Raw genomic sequence first — 24,374 nt, 5'->3', positions numbered from 1 at the left:
CAGCAAACCATTTTGCCACAGCTCGCAGATGTGGCGATCCTGTATGAACTGCACTACCTGAGCAACTTGGTGGGTTCGTAGATATCCGTCTCATGTAACCACTAGAGTGGATTAGAGCACCGCAGCATTTCAAAAGTTGACAAAAACATCAGCCACCGGAAGCATTAGGCAACTGAGAAGTGGTCTGTGTCACCACCTGCAGAAATCACTCCTTTTGGGGGTGTCTTGCTAATTGCCTATAATTTCCACCTTTTGTCTATTCCATTTGCACAACAGCATGTGAAATTTGTCAATCAGTGTTGCTTCCTAAGTGGACAGTTTGATTTCACAGAAGTGTGATTGACTTGGAGTTACATTGTGTTGTTTAAGTGTTCCCTTTATTTTTTTGAACAGTGTATAATAGTTGACTTGTTGAGTAGTTATAGATATCACTGAAAACCCCTTTAGTAATAGTGATTTTTGTTTGCATGGCGGTATTGTGAAAGTGGGGTGTAATTTGACCTGATCACCCAATGAGGCACTACTCTTAATATTTATTCTTCCTTTTTCTTCAAGGAAGCAGATGTTCTTCTAAGGGGCACACAARAGGCAGCAAGGTGGTGCGAACTCCAATCATTTAAAGGCATTGTTTCCTTCCATAGTGTAATTGGGATGGACGGGGAAGACCGCATTACAACCCTTAAAGAACTACAGTTGTATAATGGCCTAGATGAAGAGGAAAATATTATCCTCAAGGAACCATTCATGTTAGAGAGATTATGAGATGTTCTATGTGGAGGCAGTTGACAACAAGAAAATTACTGTCTATGCCTCTTGAGGAGCAGGAGTGAAGCAATTTGAGGAGTGGTCAAACCTTGTTTTTGTCTGCTGTTTTAATTGTGTTATGTTGTTTAGTAAAGATGACGTAGAAGTTACCCGAGTCTCAGATCTCTACTGGAGCTGGTATAACTTGATGTACAAATCACATTCAGCGTGTCTATATGGTATAGTCTGTCTCCATTCTCATGAGGAAAGTAAATAGCAGCAGGATAGGTAGTAACTGTGTTCAATGAAATAATATAATTACAAAGTTAGAACACTTATCAACACAATTTTAACAGTACATGACATACATAACAAGTCAGTACACTGCAACAATATCAGTAGCTTGTCTCAAATATAGCAAAAAGTGTTACAACACATCTGCTGGTACCACTTTAAATAATATTTCTTATGATCTTTAAAAATGAAATATGTTTGTATTGAACGAGTGCCTTGCGCAAACATGTTTGTATTCAGTGTTACTGCCAAACTTCAGATGGACAAAAAAAAGTGGGTGGGGTCAAACCTTTAACTCCGCCCACATTTAGCCTGGGCTCGATTTGCACACTGCAGTCAGGGGTACTAAATAATAAATAAGCGCAGCGTATGCTGCGTTCATAACCAAGTGGGAGGTGGTATTTACCACAAACGACAGGGAAAATACTGTAATGAAACAGGCAGGGAGCAGGTCTCGGACCCTCGACCTCCTAGCCCGAGGTCCGGCGCGCTATCGACTGTGCCGCAAAAGCATGCTCGTGCGGCAGAGTCGATTTCCGTGCTTATAAACCCAGGGTCGTTACAATACATTTCATACCCATCCAACTCGTAAATAATAGTGGGGGAACTCGCTGACTTCATGATTTGACCTTGTATTTTTCCTGAGTTCCCAGTTGGTTTGAATGCGGCGTCATCCTTCCAACTTCTCCCACATGCTGACCTCGTGTCACCTAAGGTAATTACCTCAATAACAGCATTTTCGGCAGTTAAATGTAACAGCAAGACATATATACATAAAAAGCAATCTATTAATAGAGTTTTTGAACACTACCATTTGTTTACAAGGATAATAGACGAACGTTTAGTTCATGGTTGACACAGCTTGTTGGCCATCCGCCAATCGGCGTTTCTAAACGAGTTCAAGGCATATGAATGCATTTAACTGGTATTTACGACTTCACCAATGGTAATTACTACCTTTCCTTTTGGTTATGATTGCAGCATTATTGCCTCTCCGACACATGCGCGTGGACCATCTGTGTGAAAACACTGTAGAGCTTTTTTGTGGGCGTAACATGGGCGGATCCTAAATACAGTACATTTGGGCTCTGTTCGATTACTTTGAAGATGTATCCAACCTTTCTTCCTCGAGGTTTACATCTTCATATATAATGTCAATCAATAGTGCACACACTAATCTGTTTGAAAGCGGAAAGGTGAAAGGAAGGATTCAAAATATATCTCTCGCAGGTCTGTGATTGCTCCAATTAATGTATGGTTTGCTCAAAAGGAAGGCCATTAAACGTTTTTCATTGGAGCCTGCTGAAAGCTTCTTCACGCCTACTTTACAGTAACTCGCTGTCTGCCTCTGATTTGTGGTGGTCCATGCAAGGTAACGTAATGCTACTGTGAATTGGGACGCACCCTGTTCTTTGTTTATGTCCAGCTAGCTAGCGGTAAAGTATTATAACGTTAGTTAGCTATGCATGTCGCCGAAACCTGTCCGTTTTTATTGAAATGTGTGTGACCCTACCAAGTGTAACGATGTCACTTTTAATATTCAGCCAACAATTCAGTTCAGTCATTTCTTATTGCTACAGTAACTCATGTAATATGCTGACGTTAGCCTAGCCTACGTAGACTAATCCTGTGTGAAACTAACACTGGTCGGCTAAATTGATTTATTCTCTGTGCCCTCATCCGGGCAGCTGTGTTAATAATGACGGGGTTTTCATCTGTAGGTACACAATGTCCACCTCTGATCCAGTGGTAAGCGCTGCAGGTTCGGTGGTATCGGACCCTCAACACTCTCAGAAACTTCTCAAGGCCCTTCGCTCCTTCTGGATAGAACAATGCTTCCAGGACGCAGTGTTAGTACTGGAAGGGGAAAAGATTCCAGTCCAGAAAAACATTTTGGCTGCGGCTAGTCCATATATCAGGTAATCAGCTATGGCTTTTGACATGCMCACTAGTATGAGTATGAAATCATTTTTACATAACTCATTTTTGCTATCTTTCTTTTTTTACATCTGTTATTAGACAGAAAATGTAAATAAATTTTTGAATGATTATTAACATTGTCTTTTGCCTGCTAATGCCTGCAATGCAGTGAAGAAAATGATATGACAACAATAAAGTCTAATGTAACTGGCCCCTCTAACAGTACAACTGGCCCCCAACTTGGCCCCCCCCCCCAGTTGAAATGGTCTAGAACCGCCACTGGACATGCCATGGTTAAAAACATTTTTTGACAGGGCTAGTTATGTAACATTGTTTACTAGCTGTCAAGGGTGTGTCCCACTCTGTGCTTTGCAGACCGACAGTGCCCTTTCCTGTCATTTTGATACAGTATTCTGACATCCCATAGAACAAAGCTGAACTACAACCCTCCAAAGGAAGATGGATCCATGTACACCATTGAGCTCCAGGGAATCTCTGTCACTATCATGAAGCAGATCTTGGACTACATCTTTAGTGGGGAGGTAAGCAGTATGCAAATATGTAGTAGGTCTACAGTAAGGTGAACAGATTACTTAAAACTGACCAGTACGTGTGATTCTTATACTGGTTTTTAAATTGCCAGTACCGATATTGTCCAGTAGGTTATATGCCTAACTCTTTTGAGAGAATTCATATTCCTATTCATATCTATTTTAGAATTGTATAATATTCAAAAACATATTATGATACGTAGAACAATCCTGATGTTACACTTCTCCTTCCATCCCGCTCCTTGTTGTCTGTGTGTAGATCAGTCTGAGTGAGGACACCATTCAGGATATGGTCCAGGCTGCTGACCTGCTGCTCTTGACAGACCTGAAGTCCCTGTGCTGCCAGTTCCTGGAGAGCTGCATTGCTGCAGAGAACTGCATTGGGATCCGGCTTTTCTCTCTACATTACTGCCTGCACCATGTTCACCATGCTGCCACAGACTTCCTTCAGACACATTTCTGTGATGTGGCCGTCACGGAGGAGTTCAAGGAGTTACCTCCAGACCGGCTGTGTGAGATCCTGTCGATGGACAAGCTCAACGTGGGCAATGAGAAACATGTCCTGGAGGCTGTCGTGCGCTGGCTTGGCCATGACCTGGAGGAACGGAGGGTGAGGGCCTGTTCTACTACTAGGGTAGTGGTCCTGCCCTTATTTCTGTCTGTTTGTATTTTTTTATTTAACTAGACAAGTCAGTTAAGAACAAATTCTTATTTACAATAAAGGCCTACCCTGGCCAAACCCAGACGACGCTGGGCCAATTGTGTGCCGCCCTATGGGACTCCCAATCACGGCTGGATGTGATACAGACGTCTGCCTAAAGCATGGCTGTAGAATTACTACAATTATGGTCGAAGACTACTAAATCATTTGAAGGAACGTGTTTTTCGCACACAATTTGCCTATGCATTACTATTGGCCTTTTGGCTTATCCCCTGAGTAACATCTTCTTGGTGTGTCCCCCCTTCCAGGTGCACATGAGAGAGGTGATGTCATCAGTGTGGATCCAGGGGCTGGACCAGGGTTACCTGAGGGAGCAGATGTTAGGAGAGCCCTTGATGAGGGAGGTGATCCGGGAGTACTGCAACGCTCCACTGGGGGGCGCAACACTGCAGGGCGAGGCTCTTTTAGCCGCCTTCAAACCTCGTGGCTACTCTGAGTGCATTGTCACTGTAGGGGGGGAGGAGAGAGTGTGAGTATCTTCTAAGTCTCTTACTCTGGGACGATGTCCAGACATAAATGTCTATGCTGTTGAATGTGTACAGTGCCTTCAGAAAGTATTAATACCCCTTGACTTATTCCACATTTTGTTGTGTTACAGCCTGAATTCAAAATTGATAACTTTTTTTTCTCTCACCCATCTACACACAATACCCCATAATAATGATAAAGTGAAAACATGTTTTTAGAAATGTTAGCAAATTCATGGAAAATGAATACAGAAATATCTTATTTACATAAGTATTCACACCCCTGAGTCAATCGTTTTTAGAAGCACCTTCGGAAACGATTACAGCTGTGAGTCTTTCTGGGTAAGTCTCTAAGAGCTTTCCACACCTGGATTGCCATTATTCTTTATCAATATTCTTTAAGCTCTGTCAAATTCATCTCCCAGTGTCTGGTGGAAAGCAGACTGAACCAGGTTTTCCTCTAGGATTTTGCCTGTGCTTAGCTCCATTCCGTTTAAAAAAAAATCCTGATTAACTCCCCAGTCCTTAACAATTATAAGCATACCCATAACATGATGCAGCCATCACTATGCTTGTAAATATGGAGAGTGGTACTCATAACACTTTGTTTTCAGGGAAAAAAGTTACTTGCTTTGCCACATTCTTTGCAGTGTTACTTTAGTGATGCATGTTTTGGAATATTTGTATTCTGTACAGGCTTCCTTTTCACTCTGTCAATTAGGTTAGTATTGTGGAGTAACTACAATGTTGTTGATCCGTCCTCAGTTTTTTCCTTTCACAGCCATTAAACTCTGTAACTGTTTTAAAGTCACCATTGGCCTCATGGTGAAATCCCTGAGTGGTTTCCTTCCCCTCTGCCAACTGAGTTAGGAAGGATGCCTGCATCTTTGTAGTGAGTGGGTGTATTGATACACCATGTAAAGTGTAATTAATAACTTCACAATGCTCAAAGGGATATTCAATGTCTTCTTTTTTTTTAAATCTATCAATGGGTGCATTGGAAAACCTTCCTTGTCTGTCACTTGTTAAGAACATTTTTAATCCTGAACTTATTTAGGCTTGCCATTAATATAGGGGTTGAAATTTCAGCTTCCCATTTTAAATTAATTTATAAAAGTTTCCAAAAACATCATTATACTTTGACATTATGGGGTATTGTGTGTAGGACAGTGACAAAAATTTAATCAATTTTAAATTCAGGCTGTAACACAATGAAATGTGGAAAAAGTCAAGGGTGTGAATATTTTCTGAAGGCATTGTATATGAATCATACAATGTGGTCATAACACATTGATTCTCATTTTGCAATATGCTGTGGTTTTGTGCACATGCTTGATAGATAAACAGTTTGTAATGGAAATTCATGCAAAACATTCAGATAACTGCAAGTTATGACAAGCAAGAAGAGAATGTATTATGGACAGGAAGGGGAAAACTGAGTATAGTGTGTGGTTGATCTACTGATAGAGCACATGGAGATTGAGGAGACTCTATACAAGTAAGTAAAGTTGAAGGGGTGTTCTGGTGACACACAGACAGAGGATGAGGTTAGAGAAGGAGCCAGTGTGTCAGAGATAAAAACCAACAGGACTGACCACAATTGACGTCCTGTTATCTGGTTCCTGTTTAGAACGAGGAAGCCGTCAGCCATGGTACGCTGCATGTGTCCACTCTATGACCCAAACCGCCAGCTGTGGATCGAGCTGGAACCAATGAGCATTGGGCGAATAGGGCATGGGGTGCTGGCAGCAGGTTGGTATTGGATCCAGTTTTACTGTTACATATGCACATACTTATACACAGTGCAGTCTTCATGGCAGCTAATGATTAGTTGATAGCTCCAACAATTCTCATGTAAGGCAAACCTAACCTAGTCTTAGTAATCAACAATGGATTAACCCCATTCTTTGTCCTCTCAGAGGGCCATCTCTTTGTGATGGGTGGCATGGATGAAACCAAGACAGTCCTGAGCAGTGGCGAGAAATATGACCCAAACACAAACACTTGGACCCCCATTCCTTCCATGAAACAGGTATTCTACAGTACTACTCCACACAACATTAAAAACTGCAACGTTTTTCTCTTTGCAATCCTTTCAACCTTTTCATTAGCACCATTCAACCCGCTTGTTTCATAGACATTTCAAGTCGTATCATCTGAAGTTCTCACTTCAATTGGTTATGTAGACAAAATAAATGTCTTCCACTGAACTAAAGTGATTATTGTGGTATGTACATACATTACACTTTATTTAATCTGTCAAACGTTCCATCTGTTCTTTTTTACTTGTATACTCCCACGGGTAGCCATTTTTTGTTTTGTTCTTCTCTACCCTCCTAAAGTGTGTTATAGTTCAAAGTGATGCCACCAGGGGTCAATGTTTCTCAGCATTATTGAGGCTTCTGCCATTTGTTTGGTCAGGCGAGGCAGAACTTTGGTGTTGCAGAGCTGGATGGGATGATCTATGTGTTGGGAGGAGAGGAAGAGGACATGGAGCTCCTGACTGTGGAGGTGTTCGACCCTCACTACAACACCTGGACCACCCAAACCAGCATGACCATGGTCCGCAAGGTGTGACATGACATGAACATTTCCGGCTTCCAACTGAAATGTATAACAAACACATTCACAAATTGCATCCTCTCCAAATCTCTCACCACTTGCCCAACGATCTCTCCTCTCCTTAGGTTGGCTGCTATGCCACCATGAAGAAGAAGATCTATGCCATGGGTGGTGGGTCATATGGAAAGCTGTACGACTCAGTAGAATCTTATGATCCAAAGACCCAGCAGTGGACTGCAATCTGCCCTTTGAAAGAGAGAAGGTACATAATCAAGTCAGTAGTTTGAATATGAATATACATTATATGCAGTGGGGTTGGAAATTGAAACCCTTGATAAAAATTTGAAAAAATTACTATGTAAAATAAGTACTGAGCTATATTATATGCCAAAAAAGTATTTTATACTAATACAATTGCTCAGAGAAATGTATTTTGTCTAACAAGTAATATAGTTTTTTTCTCTCCTGTTTTCAATTACTTTCAATATCTCACTTTGTGAGGATAACAGCAATGACCCTTTTTTCTAAAATGTTTTATGAGTTAGAGAACACATTGGGAGGATCATAGACCATTCCTCCATACAGAATCCTTCCAGATCCTTGATGTCCTTCGTCAACTAGTGTGCATGGTCAAAGAGCTCAATTTTCATGTCATCCAACAAATGTAAATGCCTGGAGTTTGTTAAATGACATTGACACTTGGATTGGAACTAGTGCTTTGGTCAGATGACATGAAAATAGAGCTCTTTGGCCACGCCCACCAGTGGTAAGTTTGGCGTCGAAATGAGAATGCACACGCAGAAAAGAACCCCATACCTACTGTAAAATATGGTGGTGGATCTTTGATGTTTTAGCATGTAAATCTTGGTGGGGGGGTAAAAACATTAAGTGGGCTGCATGCCAGCAAAGCCACTAAACACTAAACAATACATTAATTGTACAAACTATGGCATAAGGGGACAACGAGCGGATAAGAGGCAATCAGTCATTTCGATTAAGACATTAATGAGGGAGCTAGGACGGACGTAGTCAATATAACTATTTGTTCAGCACTTTTGAAATGTACAGCAACATAATTCAGTACATGGGCTGCTCTTACAGTGTTCTCCCTGTACACCAAGTCAGAACCGTAGGATAAATAAAGGGGGCCTATAAGCAGACAATGAAACCAATTACAATATTCAATGATTACATTTCTCAAAAACAGGTCATATGTGCATCACCAAGTCAGAACAGTAGGCAAAATTAGGAGGTGAAAATAGATCAAATTATTAGGGTGAGGCACATGGGCTACTAACAACTTACTGTACAACATACTCTTAGTATTACTTTCTTAGCTACAGTATACATATCTCCCTGGCATATTACATAATTTATGCAGCAACATACAAGACATTTTTGGACTCACATTGTTGTGCTGTGCTCACTTGAACAGGAAGGTGGCGCGGCGGTCCTTGGTGGGCAAATTTTGTCATCAAACTCTGTCATCAGTCTGCCATTCTCTGGATTTATGGTGCTTTCAAGACAACTGGGAACTCAAATAAAGAAAAAAAAAGTTGAATCATGACGATGTCAGTGATCTTCAGGTCGTAGCTCTAGAAAAAGGCTTGAGTTCCGGATTTACAATTCCGAGTTGGAGGAAAATTCTAAACGTTTTTTCCCAGTCTTTGCTAGTTTTTCCCCGAGTTCCCAGTTGTCTTGAACTCCCTAAAGTCAGATTTTGCAGTTCAGAGTTAACAGTTGTTTTGAGCGTGACACAAATCATGCTTCATTGACAGCATGGCCAATGTTGAATTTTTATCATTTTAAACTAGGAAAAGAGACCCTTAGACTTGAGACCACATAGCCACTCCACTGAATAGCAGGCTAATGATTGCTTTGCAATGCTTGCAGTTAGCCACTTATTCCTTCCAAACCACTCATTGTTAAATTTGCGATTTCCAACTTGAGTAATGTTTATGTCCATGGCCGATGAGCATATGACAAGGATTAAAAAGGATTTGCAAGTAGATTGTCGGCTTGATTCATGATGACTGCTAGCTAAGATTGTGTAAGTATGATGTTGACATGATCAGTCCAATCAAAGCTACTGTAGATATAATGTGATTTGACATAATTTTATCTGTGGCCAAAGACCTTGAGCCTTCTTCGATGGGCACTTCTAATGCAGCACCCAACGGGCTAGAATTTTTGAGATCTACCCTTAGACTTGGCTCTGATATAGTGTCCCCATGAGTGACAGAACACTGAGGCAATCACGGCGCAATGCTCCGTATTTTCTGCTGTCTTGCCCCACCAACACCGAAAGCACTGAGCTAGGCTGAAACGCCTGCATTTTGGAGCTGCCTTACTCAAGAAAACAAAAAAGAGACCATGTTTGTATGCTGCTTTACTAACTCAATGATGTATATATATTTTTTACATTGTTTGCAAACTGATATGTGACACGTATTAATGTGTCTCTGCCCCACCTGCCCTGAATGACGGGTTGCCACTGGCTCAATGTGTTTCCATTGCATTTTCAACTCTACCGGTTGTTTTGTCACAAATTGTTGCGTTAAATAGCAAATATACCTACTCTGTTCTTGGCATGTGCACTCTAGCCAACAGCTCGCAGTTACAGTGGGGGTAAGCTTTTCTACATGATGAGATTATGGATAAATTCAAAAACGTTTTTATTTGTCAAAATGGCAGTCAAGCATCGTTCATCATGTCACCAGAATAAGATCCTCGACATTTTATTGGAAAGAAGCATCAAGTTAATACCATGCACTTTCACCACCCTGTGAAGTTCATATTAACTTATTTCATCTGTAGCCTAATTTAAACTGCATGGTTTCCCGAGTCGTAGTGGGAGGAGCACACACCATATCATCGCATGACTACAAAATCACATCGATATGATGGTTATTTTATCACTATTTGCACTTGGTTTCCATCACCATTTCTTGCATCATTTATTTTACACACCAAAAAAATCTCATATTGTTGAACGAACAAATGATCTGTCTGCATCTATGAAATTGTACTGAAACTTCCTGTTTCCATCACAGCTGTCATCATTTTATTTTATATGGTATAACTTTACTCGTATAAAAACTGTAGATGGAAGCGTGGTTAGTAAGGTATTTAATTGTTACCCAGAAATGGTTTGATATTGATATAGAAATGTTTGCATTGGGCCTTTTTTTAAGGTCAACGGCATCATTAACTTTAGCCAGTACCAGGATATTTTAGGCAAAGACCTGGATGCCTCTGCCAGGAGGCTGAAACTTGGCTGCAAATGGATCTTCCAGAAAGACTATTACCCCAAGTACACATACAAATCCACAAAGAAATTGTTAATTGGCCACAAAATCAACATTTTGCTCCGGACTTGAAACCCATTGAAAACCTGTGGTTTGAATTGAAGAGGGCAGTCCATAAGTACAGAGGAAGGATATCAAGGATCTGGAAGGATTCTGTATGGAGTAATCGTCTAAGATCTTTTCAATGTGTTCTACCACTCATAAAATATTTTACAAAAGGGCTCAGTGCCATTATCCTCGCAAGGTGAAAACAGGTGTCAATAATTTTGACCCCTACCTTTTTGAGAAAAATAAATATTACTTGTTAAACAAAGTTATTTTCTTTGAGCAATTGTATTAGTATAAAAAAATATAACTTACCAGTTTATTTTGCATACAATACAGCTCAGTATTTGAATTATTTATTTTATACAGTCATTTATACAGTCACATCTTTATCAAGGGTGTCAATTTACGACCCCACTGTGTGTGTATATATATATTTTACCTGTCAGATGTCAGGTTTTACTTTAGAAATGATTCAACTTTATTGTCCACATTTAGATTGAAAATAGCCTTTGGCTTCACCTCTCAAGTAACACATTTATACATTGTAATACTGTTTTTTTTTATTGCTTTTGTACTATTTTCTAAACTCTTACATGCTGACCAGACCGGACACGTCGCGTGCACGAGCGTCGCAAAATAAATTTTGAAATCCATGTTATTCAATTATTGCACCCACACTGCTCGCGCGTAAAAACGAGCGTCTGCGACGAAGTCGTTCCTATTTCTGACGCAGATCGCGCTGCAAGTCCTGCCTCTCCCATCTCCTCATTGGTTATACCCACGTGGGTGATTGAAAGACAAACTTTGTTGCGGGTTGTCGTGGTAATACAAAGAAAGTTTAGATGCGATCACCATATAAGTTCAAAGATGAAAAAGCCTGGAAGGAGGAGAGATGACTAGAAACGATTCGGTTGGCCGTTTTATGTGTGGATTAATTGTCGGAGTAGAGGTCCTTGTGCATTTCAGGTAAAATAACAACTCAATGTTTATATCCCAGGACAAATTAGCTAGCAAGCTAGCTAAATAGGACAAATTAACGTTAGCTAGCAAGTGCAAGCTAGCTAGCTAAATTGCCATACATGTTTAATGCTTTTTGACATGTCCCCAAATTAATATAATTGGTTCAGAGTTTGTTTTGATATTTTAACCTGCGTGTCGTGATCGCGTTTGGTGTAGGGGGACAAAATAAATGTATGCACGATAGCGCACGCGCGCAGCCGGTTTGGGTTCCGTGTTAGTACGAAACTCCAAACTGGTAACTTGTAACGCAGCCATTCTTACATTCAAATCTTTCATTGTGCATTAATTTTGTTTGTAGACATCTTTCACCACACAACCATTGATCCAAAATATGAGTTTACTGTGAAATATAATGAGTACATTGGTTTAATCACCACAACATAATGATATCTTCTCAATTTAGTTATTTTAACAACCAGTTCATCTAAAAGCAAAACATGTAATGTAGTATGCTACAGTCCTGTAAATTACAGTACATTACACTGTTTTCACATTAGGCAATACACTTGCACTACTGAACATCACATTTCCATCATCTCTATCCCATGTGTGGTCATCTTTCACAATTTGTATTTTATTTTTATTTAACCTTTATTTAACCAGGAAGGGCTCATTGAGATTTAAAATCTCTTTTTCAAGAGCGTCCTGGCCAAGATAGGCAGCACCAAGTCATTACAAAAATTACAGACAAACAACATGAAAAACTACAAGTAATCTAGTAAAAACCATATAATTCACAAGAGTATAACAAAATCAAAAACAGCTAATTAAAAACATTGACAGGTCAGGGAATCAGTCTCAAGATCATTCATCAGTGATTTAAAAATACCAATCGGGACAAGTTCTTCCAATTTAAAAGTATTTTGTNAACATTGACAGGTCAGGGAATCAGTCTCAAGATCATTCATCAGTGATTTAAAAATACCAATCGGGACAAGTTCTTCCAATTTAAAAGTATTTTGTAAGGTGTTCCAAGACGATGACGCAGAGTACATAAAAGCCCTTTTACCAAATTCAGTTCGGACATTTGGAAAAGTTAGCAGGATAAAGTCCAGCGAACAAAGAGAGTACACACCACATTTCTGAACAATAAAAATGCCCAAATAAAAAGGTAGTAAACCCAAAATGGCTTTGTAAATTAAAAGTATACCAGTGACTGAGCCTACGAGTGACTAGAGAAGGCCAGCCAACCCTGGTATACGCAGTGGTGCGTAAGGGATTTGCAGTTTAAAATAAATCTCAAAGTGCCATGGTAAAGGCTGTCAATTAATCTCAAACACTGAGCGGAAGCATTCATATATAAAATATCCCCATATTCTAGTAAAGGCATAAATGTAGCTGATACTTACCTCCTTCTGGCTTCAAAAGAAAAACAGGCCTTATTCCTAAAATAAAATCCCAATTTCAGCTTCCATTTTTTTGTAAATTGTTGAATATGCAATTTAAGAGGATGTCATCAATTAAAATTCCAAGATATTTATGAGGTTACAGTCTCAATCTCATTGCCCTGACAGGTAATAATAGGTGAAAAGTTCAGAGGTCTATTTCTTGCTTTAGAAAACACCATTAGTTTAGTTTTGTCAGTATTGAGGATAAGCTGTGTATTGAGGATAAGCTTCAATTGACACAAGGTATGTTGAACAGTATAAAAAGCCGTTTGCAAGTTCTGGAAAGCTTTTGTAAGAGATGAGGCACAACAGTAAATTACAGTATGATCAGCATAGAAATGAAGTTGCGCATTTTGAACAACTTTGTCTAAATTATTTATATAAATAGTGAATAAGAGAGGACCAAGTACAGAGCCTTGGGGTACACCATTACAGACAGACAGTTTAACAGACATGAGCCCATCAAATTCTATCAGACAGATAGTTAGCAAACCATGCAACTGCATGCTCCAAAAGGCCTATACTCGACAATCTCTGCCTTAGTATAGCATGATCAACTTTATCAAAAGCCTTAGAGAGATCAATAAAAAGTGAGACACAGTGCTGTTTTTTGTCAAGGGCTTCAGTGATATMATTTAAAACCTTCATGGCTGCTGTGCTATGCTTCTTCCTGAAGTCCGATTGGTACATTGATAAAATACAGTTAGTAAATAAAAACGCTTAGCTGTTCACCAGGGGTGACAGCTTTGAGATTGGCCTATAATTATTTAAGAGTTTGATCTCCCCCTTTTTTAATAGTGGTAGGACAAATGCTGATTTCCAAATCTTTGGAATTTCATTACATTCCAGGGTTGGATTGAACAGATATGAAAGTGGTTCAGCTATGAAGTCAGCTGCCAGATTTAAAAAGCAGGGATCCAGAAGATCAGGACCTGCAGGCTTTCTCTGATCTAAGGATTTCAGGGCTTTATGTACCACCTGCACTGAGAATGGCAAAAAGCAATGTAATCAAATTAAAGAAACATCATGTTTAGCAGGCACTAGTTTGCAGCAAGCCTGTCTTGAGCATTTGGCCAAAGGTTCTCATTGAAATTGCAGTAAATATCCTCATTGTTCATGCACCTGGGGAAAACCCTTTTGGCATGGCGAGTCCAAGCCTGACATACACTGTAGGTCTGGATTGAAATCATTCCATGCCTCGTCCATGGCCTTTTGGATACATGTTTAGGGGATGCATTTCTTTCTTGTTTTGGACTTTCTGGATTATTTGATATTGTAGTGACCTAGAAACACAAGCATTTCGCTGCAGCTGCTGTAACACCTGCTAATCTGTGTACACAAACCAATACACTTTGATTTGTTACATACGGTACATGTCTGATCTTGTCAGATATGATTTTACTTCACAGCAAGTTTACAATAGTCATCATAGTAGTACATTCGAGTATATATCGTACTTTTTATGTTTATACTTTACAGACATACAGAACTAGTCAAAGGTTTTGACACACCTACTCATTCCAGGGTTTTTCTTTATTTTTACAATAAAAAATTGTAGAATAATAGTGAAGACAAACTATGAAATAACACATATTTAATCATGTAATAACCAAAAAAAGTGTTAAACAAATCAAAATATATTTTAGATTCTTCAAAGTAGCCACGCTTTGCCCTGATGACAGCTTTGCACAATCTTGGCATTCTCTCATCCAGCTTCATGAGGTAGTTATCTGGAATGCATTTCAATTAACAGTTAATTTGTGGAATTTCTTTCCTTAATACGTTTGAGCCAATCAGTTGTGTTGTGACAAGGTAGGGGTGGTATACAGAAGATAGCCCTATTTGGTGAAAGACCAAGTCCATATTATGGCAAGAACAGCTCAAATAAGCAAAGAGGAACGACAGTCCATCATTACTTTAAGACATGAAGGTCAGGTAATTTAAAGAACTTTGAACGTTTCTTTAATTGCAGTTGCAAAAACCATCAAGCGTATGATGAAACTGGCTCTCAGGAAAGGAAGACCCCGAGTTACCTCTGCTGCAGAGGATAAGTTCATTAGAGTTAACTGCACTTCAGATTGCAACCCAAATAAATGCTTCACAGAGTTCAAGTAACAGACACATCTCAACATCAACTGTTCAGAGGAGACTGCGTGAATCAGGCATTCATGGTCGAATTGCTGCAAAGAAACCACTACTACAGGAAACCAATAATAATAAGAAGAGACTTGCTTGGGCCAAGAATCACAAGCAATGGATATTAGACCAGTGGAAATCTGTCCTTTTGGTCTGATGAGTCAAATGTCTTTGTGAGACGCAGAGAAGATGAACGGATGATCTCGGCATGTGTGGTTCCCACTATGAAGCAAGGAGGAGGAGGTGTGGGGGTGCTATTCTGGTGACACTGTGATTTATTTAGAATTCAAGGCACACTTAACCAGCATGGCTACTCCAGAATTCTGCAGCGATACGCCATTCCATCTGGATTGCGCTTAGTGGGACTTTCATTTGTTTTTCAACAGGACAATGACCTAACACATCTCCAGGCAGTGGAAGGGCTGCATCAGATGACCTGGCCTCAACAATCACTTGACCTCAAACCAATTGAGATGGTTATAGATGAGTTTGATCACAGAGTGAAGGAAAAGCAGCCAACAAGTGCTCAGCATATGTGGGAASGCCTTCAAGACTGTTGGAAGAGCATTCCAGGTGAAGCTGGTTGAGAGAATGCCAAGAGTGTGCAAAGCTGTCATCAAGGCAAAGGGTGGCTACTTTGAAGAATCTCAAATGTAAATATATTTTGATTTGTTTAACACTTTATTGGTTTACATGATTCTATATGTGTTATTTCATAGTTTTGATGTCTTCACTATTATTCTACAATGTAGAAAAAAACCTTGAATGAGTAGGTGTGTCCAAACTTTTGACTGATACTGTACATTTTCATGAATACATTTTTTGCCGCATAGAAAGCGGTAACAGTGCACCAAGTCTGGAATCAACAGGACTCTGAACAGCTTCTAACCCCCCCAAGCCATAAGACTTCTAAATATCTAATCAAATTGCTACTCGGACTACCTGCATTGACCCTTTTTTTGCACTAATTCTCTTGCACTAACTCTATGCACCCACACTGGACTTTACCCACACTGGACTTTACCCACACAGGACTTTACTCACACACTCATACATACTTACACTGACACCTCAACACACACTTTCACACTCACCACATACGCTGCTACAACTGTCTATTATCTATCCTGTTATCTAGTCACTTTACCCCTACCTATATGTACAGTACGTAGCTACTTAAATTACCTCGTACCCCTGCACATCGACTCGGTACGGTACTCCTTGTATACTGAGTGTACAAAACATTAGGAACATCTGCTCTTTCCATCACATAGCTTTCACCTGGTCAGTCTATGATCCCTTATTGATGTCACTTGTTAAATCCACTTCAATCACTGTAGATGAAGGGGAGGAGATGGGTTAAAGACGGGTTTTTACGCCTTGAGACATGGATTATGTATGTGGGCCATTCAGAGGGTGAATGGGCAAGACAAAAAATGTAAGTGCCTTTGAACAGGGTATGTTAGTAGGTGCCAGGCGCACCAGTTTGAGTGTGTCAGGAACTGCAACGCTGCTGGGTTTTTCTCGCTCAGCAGTTTCCTGTGTGTATCAAGAATGGTCCACCACCCAAAGGACATCCAACCAACTTGACACAACTGTGGGAAGCATTGGAGTCAACATGGGCCAGCATCCCTGTAGAATGCTTTCGACAGCAGAGTCCATGCTCTGACGAATTGAGGCTGTTCTGAGGGCAAAAGGGGGTTCAACTCAATATTAGGAGGGTGTTTCTGTTTTGTACACTCAGTGTATATAACCACGTTATTTTCTACTCTGTATATAGCCATGGTATTTTTACTCGTCATTTTTATTATTCACTGTGTATTTATTCCTCGTGTTACTTTATTTTTTTATTCGATTTTCTATCTTATCTTTAACTCTGCATTGTTGGAAAAGGACCCGTAAGTAAAAAWTTTCACCTGTTGTCTACGAAGCATGTGACAAATAACATTTTATTTTAACTAAGAGTTGTGGAACAGTTCCACATATTGTAAAAATTGCACCAAAGTGATTAAAAAACTAACAGTGAACAACTGCATGCACTTATTATACGGACTATATATTAGGTTAGATTACATAACTGCATTCTGTCTTGTATTTCTACCCAAGAGGTCGAGAATAAGGTCAGAAGCATAGCTGCGTCTCCAGATGAACTCGTATTTTTTAAGTAGAATTTACATCCCTTCTTAGACCACAGAAGATGAATGTTAACAAAGTCTCCTGTAGTGGATTTGTTTAGTGTTGGTGTTATTAATGTTATGCTTTTGATGAGTGACCCCTGAGCTGATGTTACGTTGGGGATGTCTTTGCCTGCAGGTTTGGCTCAGTGGCGTGTGGTGTGGGTCAGGAGCTCTATGTGTTTGGAGGCGTGAGGAGCCGTGAGTCAGACAACCCAGAATCCAGCACCATGACCACCTGCAAGTCCGAGTTTTTCCATGATGAGATGAAAAGGTCAATAATAGGGCTTACTTTGATCAAATACGTCCTTGTTTTCATTAATGCTTTAGCCAGAACGGTTATAGACTGGGTGTATCCTTGTTACCTAAAGATGAAGAGACCTTATATTTACTGTGTTTGTAGATTATCAACATCTTTCAATCGTATTTGTTTTTTTTGTTGCCCAACCACACTGTGTCCAGATGGATATACCTGGACGACCAGAATCTCTGTGTTCAGACCAGTTCCTCYTTTGTGTATGGAGCTGTCCCCATTGGAGTCAGCATTTATGTGGTGGGAGACCTAGACACTGGTGAGTTAAAGGCTGTGCCAATAGAATATAAATATTATGATATGTTATGTAATGGACTCCTGAAGCATATTACAACAACTTGGCAAGCATTTGCAAATACAAGTTACTGTATGTGTGTACTGTGTGTATACATTCTCTAAAGGGGGGTGTGTATGTGTACAGCTGGTAATCCCCTGAGGGCAATATCAATATATATTTTCCTACCTCTGCGTAGGTACAACCTATGACTATGTGAGGGAATTCCGTCGTAGCTCGGGGACGTGGCACCGCACCAAGCCCATGCTGACATCTGATCTGTGCAAGACGGGCTGTGCAGCCCTGCGCATCGCTAACTGCAAACTGTTCCGTCTGCAGCTGAAGCAGGGCCTGTTTAGACACAGGGTCCCATCGTCATAGAAAGCACCTAAAGGAGTGGCATTGTCTCCACACTCATCTTTTGGCTATGGGCACAGCAATGGGACATAAGAATGGAGGTTGAAGAAGGGACCCTCCAATGGGAATGTTAGAGTATTTATCTGCATATTTTGCTGGCTTTCTTAGGGTTCATTGGGGTATTATTGTATGTGCGATCTTGCTTGAAGAGGGATCACTTTTTAAACATGGCCTTATTTCATTGCAATTTAACAGTGGGAATGATTTGTAAATACATTTTTACTGACATTCCCCATTTGCTTTTTATGTTTACATTTTTGCTGCTGCTTGGTGGGTTTCAGAGAATGTAACACTAATTTTAAGGGGTGAAAAGGAAGAATTACATTTTAGCAGACACGCTTATCCAGAGCCACTTACAGGAGCAATTAGATTAAAGTGCCTTGTTCAAAGGCACATCTACAAATTTTTCACCTAGTCGGCTCGGGAATTCAAACCAGCGACCTTTCACTTAACCGCTAGGCTCCCTGCCGCCTAGTAGTACTGTCATTTGTAATCACCTAGCCTGTCACTTTTAAGGAAAATCTAGACCCATGTCTAACACAATTTTTTTTTTATGAGTCAGTGAATGTCAACTAGAGATGCATAACTAGATTCACAAAAGGACAAATGCTGTTTTTGGCCTATGACAACTAGAGATACACAAGGAGACTTATAAAATAACAGATGTGGTTTTAGTTGTTCCCTTGGCTAAGGGACTTGTGGCCTATAAAATAATCTTTACTCAAAATCTTAACTTAAAATAGACTCTTTAAATAGACAGTTTATAGTGCTTAATGCCAAAAGTTGGAGCATAGCACATATTGCAATGGTTACTGGTGATATACTGTATACACTGAGTGTATAAAACATTAGGAACACCTGCTCTTTCCACGACATAGACTGATCAGGTGAAAGCTATGATCCCTTATTGATGTCACCTGTTAAATCCACTTCAATAAGTGTAGATGAATGGGGGGAGACAGGTTAACGAAGGATTTTCAAGCTTTGAGACATGGATTGTGTATGTGTGCCATGTAGAGGGTGAATGGGCAAGACAAGGAATTTAAGTGCTTTTGAACAGGGTATGGTAGTAGGTGCCAGGCACACCGGTTTGAGTGGGTGGAGAACTGCAACGCTGCTGGGTTTTTTACACTCAACAGTTTCCAGCCTATCAAGACTGGTTGACCACCGAAAGGACATCCAGCCAACTTGACACAACTGTTGGAAGCATTGGCGTCAACATGTGCCAGGGTCCCTGTGAAATGCTTTCGACACCTTGTAGTTCATGCCCCGACGAATTGAGGCTGTTCTGAGGGCAAAAGGGGGTGCAACTCAATATTAGGTGTTCCTAATGTTTTGTGCACTGTGTGTATATATAAACAGTACTGTATCCGAAGTGAAATCTCTTCATGACATGAATGTAAGGCTGAGTTAAGCTTTTTCCTGCAGTACCATTGGTTTCTCTTGAAACAAGCACTCCAGGAACAATGTGGGTCAGAAATAGATGTAGAGTTACTAGTGTCACTCTTAAAGTTGCTGCATGGTCAATCCAACATCTGCATTGGCCATGCAGCATTTACGGTGATACGGCCTCTGTAGAAGTCCGGGCATTCATACTTCTTGTGCTTCGCAGAGCTGTTGTCAAGTAAGTGAGTTTGTTTATACAGGACCTCCCGCCCCCACCTACCGTCAACCAATCATGTAAATGCGGAGCTACAGTTGAAGTCGGAAGTTTACATACACCTTAGCCAAATACATTTAAACTCAGTTTTTCACAATTCCTGACATTTAATCCTAGTAAAAATTCCCTGTCTTAAGTCAGTTAGGATCACCACTTTATTTTAAGAATGTGAAATGTCAGAATAATAGTAGTGATTGATTTATTTCAGCTTTTATTTCTTTCATCACATTCCCAGTGGGTCAGAAGTTTACAATAAACTCAATTAGTAGTATTGGTAGCATTGCCTTTAAATTGTTTAATTTGGGTCAAATGTTTCGGGTAGCCTTCCACAAGCTTCTCACAATAAGTTGGGTGAATCTTGGCCCATTCCTCCTGACAGAGCTGGTGTAACTGAGTCAGGTTTGTAGGCCTTGCTCGCACACGCTTTTTCAGTTCTGGCCACACATTTTCTATGGGATTGAGGTCAGGGCTTTGTGACGGCCACTCCAATACCTTGACTTGTTGTCCTTAAGCCATTTTGCCACAACTTTGAAGTATGCTTGGGGTCCATGTCCATTTGGAAGACCCATTTGCGACCAAGCTTTAACTTCCTGACTGATGTCTTGATGTTGCTTCAATATATCCACATAATTTTCCACCCTCATGATGCCATCTATTTTGTGAAGTGCACCAGTCCTTCCTGCAGTAAAGCACCCCCACAACATGATGCTGCCACCCCCGTGCCTCATGGTTGGGATGGTGTTCTTCGGCATGCAAGCCTCCCCCTTTTTCCTCCAAACATAACGATGGTCATTATGGCCAAACAATTCTATTTTTGTTTCATCAGACCAGAGGACATTTCTCCAAAAAGTACAATCTTTGTCCCCATGTGCAGTTGCAAACCGTAGTTTTTTTTTTATGGCTGTTTCAGAGCAGTGGCTTCTTCCTTGCTCAGCGGCATTTCAGGTTATGTCGATATAGGACTTGTTTTACTGTGGATATAGATACGTTTGTACCTGTTTCCTCCAGCATCTTCACAAGGTCCTTTGCTGTTGTTCTGGGATGGATTTGTACTTTTCGCACCAAAGTACGTTAATTTCTAGGAGACAGAACGCGTCTCCTTCCTGAGCGGTATGACGGCTGCGTGGTCCCGTGGTGTTTATACTTGCGTACTATTGTTTGTACAGATGAACGTGGTACCTTCAGGCGTTTGGAAATTGCTTCCAAGGATGAACCAGACTTGTGGAGGCCTCCAATTGTTTTCTGAGGTCTTGGCTGATTTCTATTGATTGTTCCATGATGTCAAGCAAAGAGGCACTGAGTTTTAAGGTAGGTCTTGAAATGCATTCACAGGTACACCTCCAATTCACTCCAATTATGTCAATTAGACTATGAGAAGCTACTAAAGCATTACGTAATTTTCTGGAATTTTCCAAGCTGTTTAAAGGCACAGTCAACTTGGTGTATGTAAACTTCTGACCCACTGGAATTGTGATACAGTGAAATAATCTGTAAACAATTGTTGGAAAAATTACGTAAAAGTAGATGTCCTAACCAACTTGCCAAAACTATCTTTTGTTAACAAGACATTTGTGGAGTGGTTGAAAAACGAGTTTTAATAACTCCAACCTAAGTGTATGTAAACTTCCGACTTCAATTGTATATGGAGCCCTCTGCATTGTTACAAAATTTGGGAGGTGCATGACGATGCGGTACAGATCTCAATTTGGCATMTGCATGCCTCCAGAGGCTCTGCAATTGTGTTGCACCCTCCATTAGGGAGACTCGGACCAAATTTTCGGTCAAGCATAAATTGTCTTTTAAGTTGCTGAATATAATTGGCTGATGACCTTTGAACTGGCTTTCCAGTCAGAGTGGACAAATGTGGCATCTGTTGACCCCATTTGTTCTGTGTGAGTTACAGTTGCTTTCCGTCTCAATAGAAGGGCAACTCATCACCTATACACTACAGCACTCACAGACACATACAGTATTAGAGAAAATGCATTCACACACACACTTAATGCCATAATGCAGCGAACAGAGCTCAGGACACCTCTGAAAGCACCAACAACACATATTATACTGTATCACAATCTCCACTTAACACTGTTTACTTGCAGCATGTTACAGTGTATTGCTGAGAGACGCTCAACATTCCAGTGTCCCTCACACAGTTTAAACACTATCCACATTCAGTGGTCGAAACAGTGCTTTCACAAAACATTCACCCATGTGTAGCTATCAAAACACTTGCGCTTAAGCACTGTTCTTCTGGGAATTCTGCAATAGTACCAGCAAGTGGTTGTTAACCAAAATAGGGATGTGAGAGGAACATAAATTCAAAGCTATTTGTATTTTGTATTCAATTCTGTGGAGTAGCAAGGAAGGTGTCATGGAATGAGCTCAATCATGAGTGTCTTTTGGTTTAACAAAATGGATTAAACACGACTCTGTCTGGTCAAATGGGTAGTTATTCCTCTGTGACTTCAGCCCTGCTTGAAGTGGTTTAAATCAAGTAGCATTCAGGATGTTTTTTGTTTTTTTATATTCGGGGGTTACTGAGGAGTTATTTCCCCAAATAATCCGTTATTGTTGGTTTTAATCTCTCGGAAACAGTAGTTAACCAACAGAATCCTCTCCAGATTTCAAGTGTGTGTATGTCAGATGACTGGCAGACATGGGATTAAAGGGATACTCCACTCAAACTATTTTTATTTAAAAAAAAATTGTGTACTGTTAATACAGTCCCAAAATGTTTCTCATGTCATCAGTCAAGTTAAAATATTGGACTTTCAAGAAGCAAAAGAAAACAGCCATATGATGCATTTTAAATGATGATGATGTGGATGGTGACTCTTTGCTTCTTGAAAGACCAATATCTTTCAAACTTGACTGCTGTGGACTAATTTAAAAAAATATTTAAAAAATTGCCAAATCGTTTTTGAGTGGAGTTTCCCTTTTAACACAACAGGATTACTGAAGATAACATTTACATTTTACATTTAAGTCATTTAGCAGACGCTCTTATCCAGAGCGACTTACAAATTGGTGCATTCACCTTATGATATCCAGTGGAACAACCACTTTACAATAGTGCATCTAACTCTTTTAAGGGGGAGGGGAGGGTTTAGGAGGATTACTTTATCCTATCCTAGGTATTCCTTAAAGAGGTGGGGTTTCAGGTGTCTCCGGAAGGTGGTGATTGACTCCGCTGACCTGGCGTCGTGAGGGAGTTTGTTCCACCATTGGGGTGCCAGAGCAGCGAACAGTTTTGACTGGGCTGAGCGGGAACTGTACTTCCTCAGAGGTAGGAGGCGAGCAGGCAGAGGGTGATGAACGCAGTGCCCTTGTTTGGGTGTAGGGCCTGATCAGAGCCTGAAGGTACGGAGGTGCCGTTCCCCTCACAGCTCCGTAGGCAAGCACCATGGTCTTGTAGCGGATGCGAGCTTCAACTGGAACCAGTGGAGAGAGCGGAGGAGCGGGGGTGACGTGAGAGAACTTGGGAAGGTTGAACACCAGACGGGCTGCGGCGTTCTGGATGAGTTGTAGGGGTTTAATGGCACAGGCAGGGAGCCCAGCCAACAGCGAGTTGCAGTAATCCAGACGGGAGATGACAAGTGCCTGGATTAGGACCTGCGCCGCTTCCTGTGTGAGGCAGGGTCGTACTCTGCGAATGTTGTAGAGCATGAACCTACAGGAACGGGTCACCGCCTTGATGTGAGTTGAGAACGACAGGTGTTGTCCAGGATCACGCCAAGGTTCTTAGCGCTCTGGGAGGAGGACACAATGGAGTTGTCAACCGTGATGGCGAGATCATGGAACGGGCAGTCCTTCCCCGGGAGGAAGAGCAGCTCCGTCTTGCCGAGGTTCAGCTTGAGGTGGTGATCCGTCATCCACACTGATATGTCTGCCAGACATGCAGAGATGCGATTCGCCACCTGGTTATCAGAGGGGGAAAGGAGAAGATTAATTGTGTGTCGTCTGCATAGCAATGATAGGAGAGGCCATGTGAGGATATGACAGAGCCAAGTGACTTGGTGTATAGCGAGAATAGGAGAGGGCTAGAACAGAGCCCTGGGGGCACCAGTGGTGAGAGCACGTGGTGCGGAGACAGATTCTCCCACGCCACCTGGTAGGAGCGACCTGTCAGTAGGACGCAATCCAAGCGTGGGCCGCGCCGGAGATGCCCAGCTCGGAGAGGGTGGAGAGGAGGATCTGATGGTTCACAGTATCAAAGGCAGCCGATAGGTCTAGAAGGATGAGAGCAGAGGAGAGAGAGTTAGCTTTAGCAGTGCGGAGCGCCTCCGTGACACAGAGAAGAGCAGTCTCAGTTGAATGACTAGTCTTGAAACCTGACTGATTTGGATCAAGAAGTCATTCTGAGAGAGATAGCAG

General features: G+C 40.9%; 1 protein-coding gene across 8 annotated transcripts; it reads left to right on the top strand.

The window, feature by feature from the left end:
- The first annotated feature begins 2,106 nt into the window (after positions 1 to 2,106).
- LOC111952912 (gigaxonin) lies at positions 2,107 to 18,742 on the top strand. Of its 8 annotated transcripts, none has more exons than XM_023971923.2 (12): positions 2,107 to 2,410; positions 2,760 to 2,957; positions 3,368 to 3,500; positions 3,769 to 4,143; positions 4,479 to 4,699; positions 6,328 to 6,449; positions 6,617 to 6,729; positions 7,119 to 7,268; positions 7,385 to 7,533; positions 17,473 to 17,607; positions 17,796 to 17,905; positions 18,120 to 18,742. In XM_023971923.2, exons 2-12 carry the CDS (start codon positions 2,767 to 2,769, stop codon positions 18,299 to 18,301), a joined length of 1,881 nt encoding a protein of 626 aa, XP_023827691.1. In that variant the 5' UTR covers positions 2,107 to 2,410; positions 2,760 to 2,766; the 3' UTR covers positions 18,302 to 18,742. The 8 variants fall into 8 exon arrangements, with proteins under 8 accessions (XP_023827691.1, XP_023827692.1, XP_023827696.1 ...); XM_023971924.2 differs by lacking the exon at positions 2,107 to 2,410 and adding an exon at positions 2,413 to 2,474; XM_023971928.2 differs by lacking the exon at positions 2,107 to 2,410 and adding an exon at positions 2,463 to 2,537 and having other exon boundaries at positions 3,769 to 4,119; positions 7,385 to 7,521.
- Positions 18,743 to 24,374: the final 5,632 nt, after the last annotated feature.

Source organism: Salvelinus sp. IW2-2015, linkage group LG26, assembly GCF_002910315.2.
Source record: "Salvelinus sp. IW2-2015 linkage group LG26, ASM291031v2, whole genome shotgun sequence".
Classification (NCBI taxonomy): Eukaryota; Metazoa; Chordata; class Actinopteri; order Salmoniformes; family Salmonidae; genus Salvelinus; species Salvelinus sp. IW2-2015.
The sequence above is the reverse complement of the archived record's forward strand: the minus strand, read 5'-3'. Positions and strand labels throughout refer to the sequence as shown.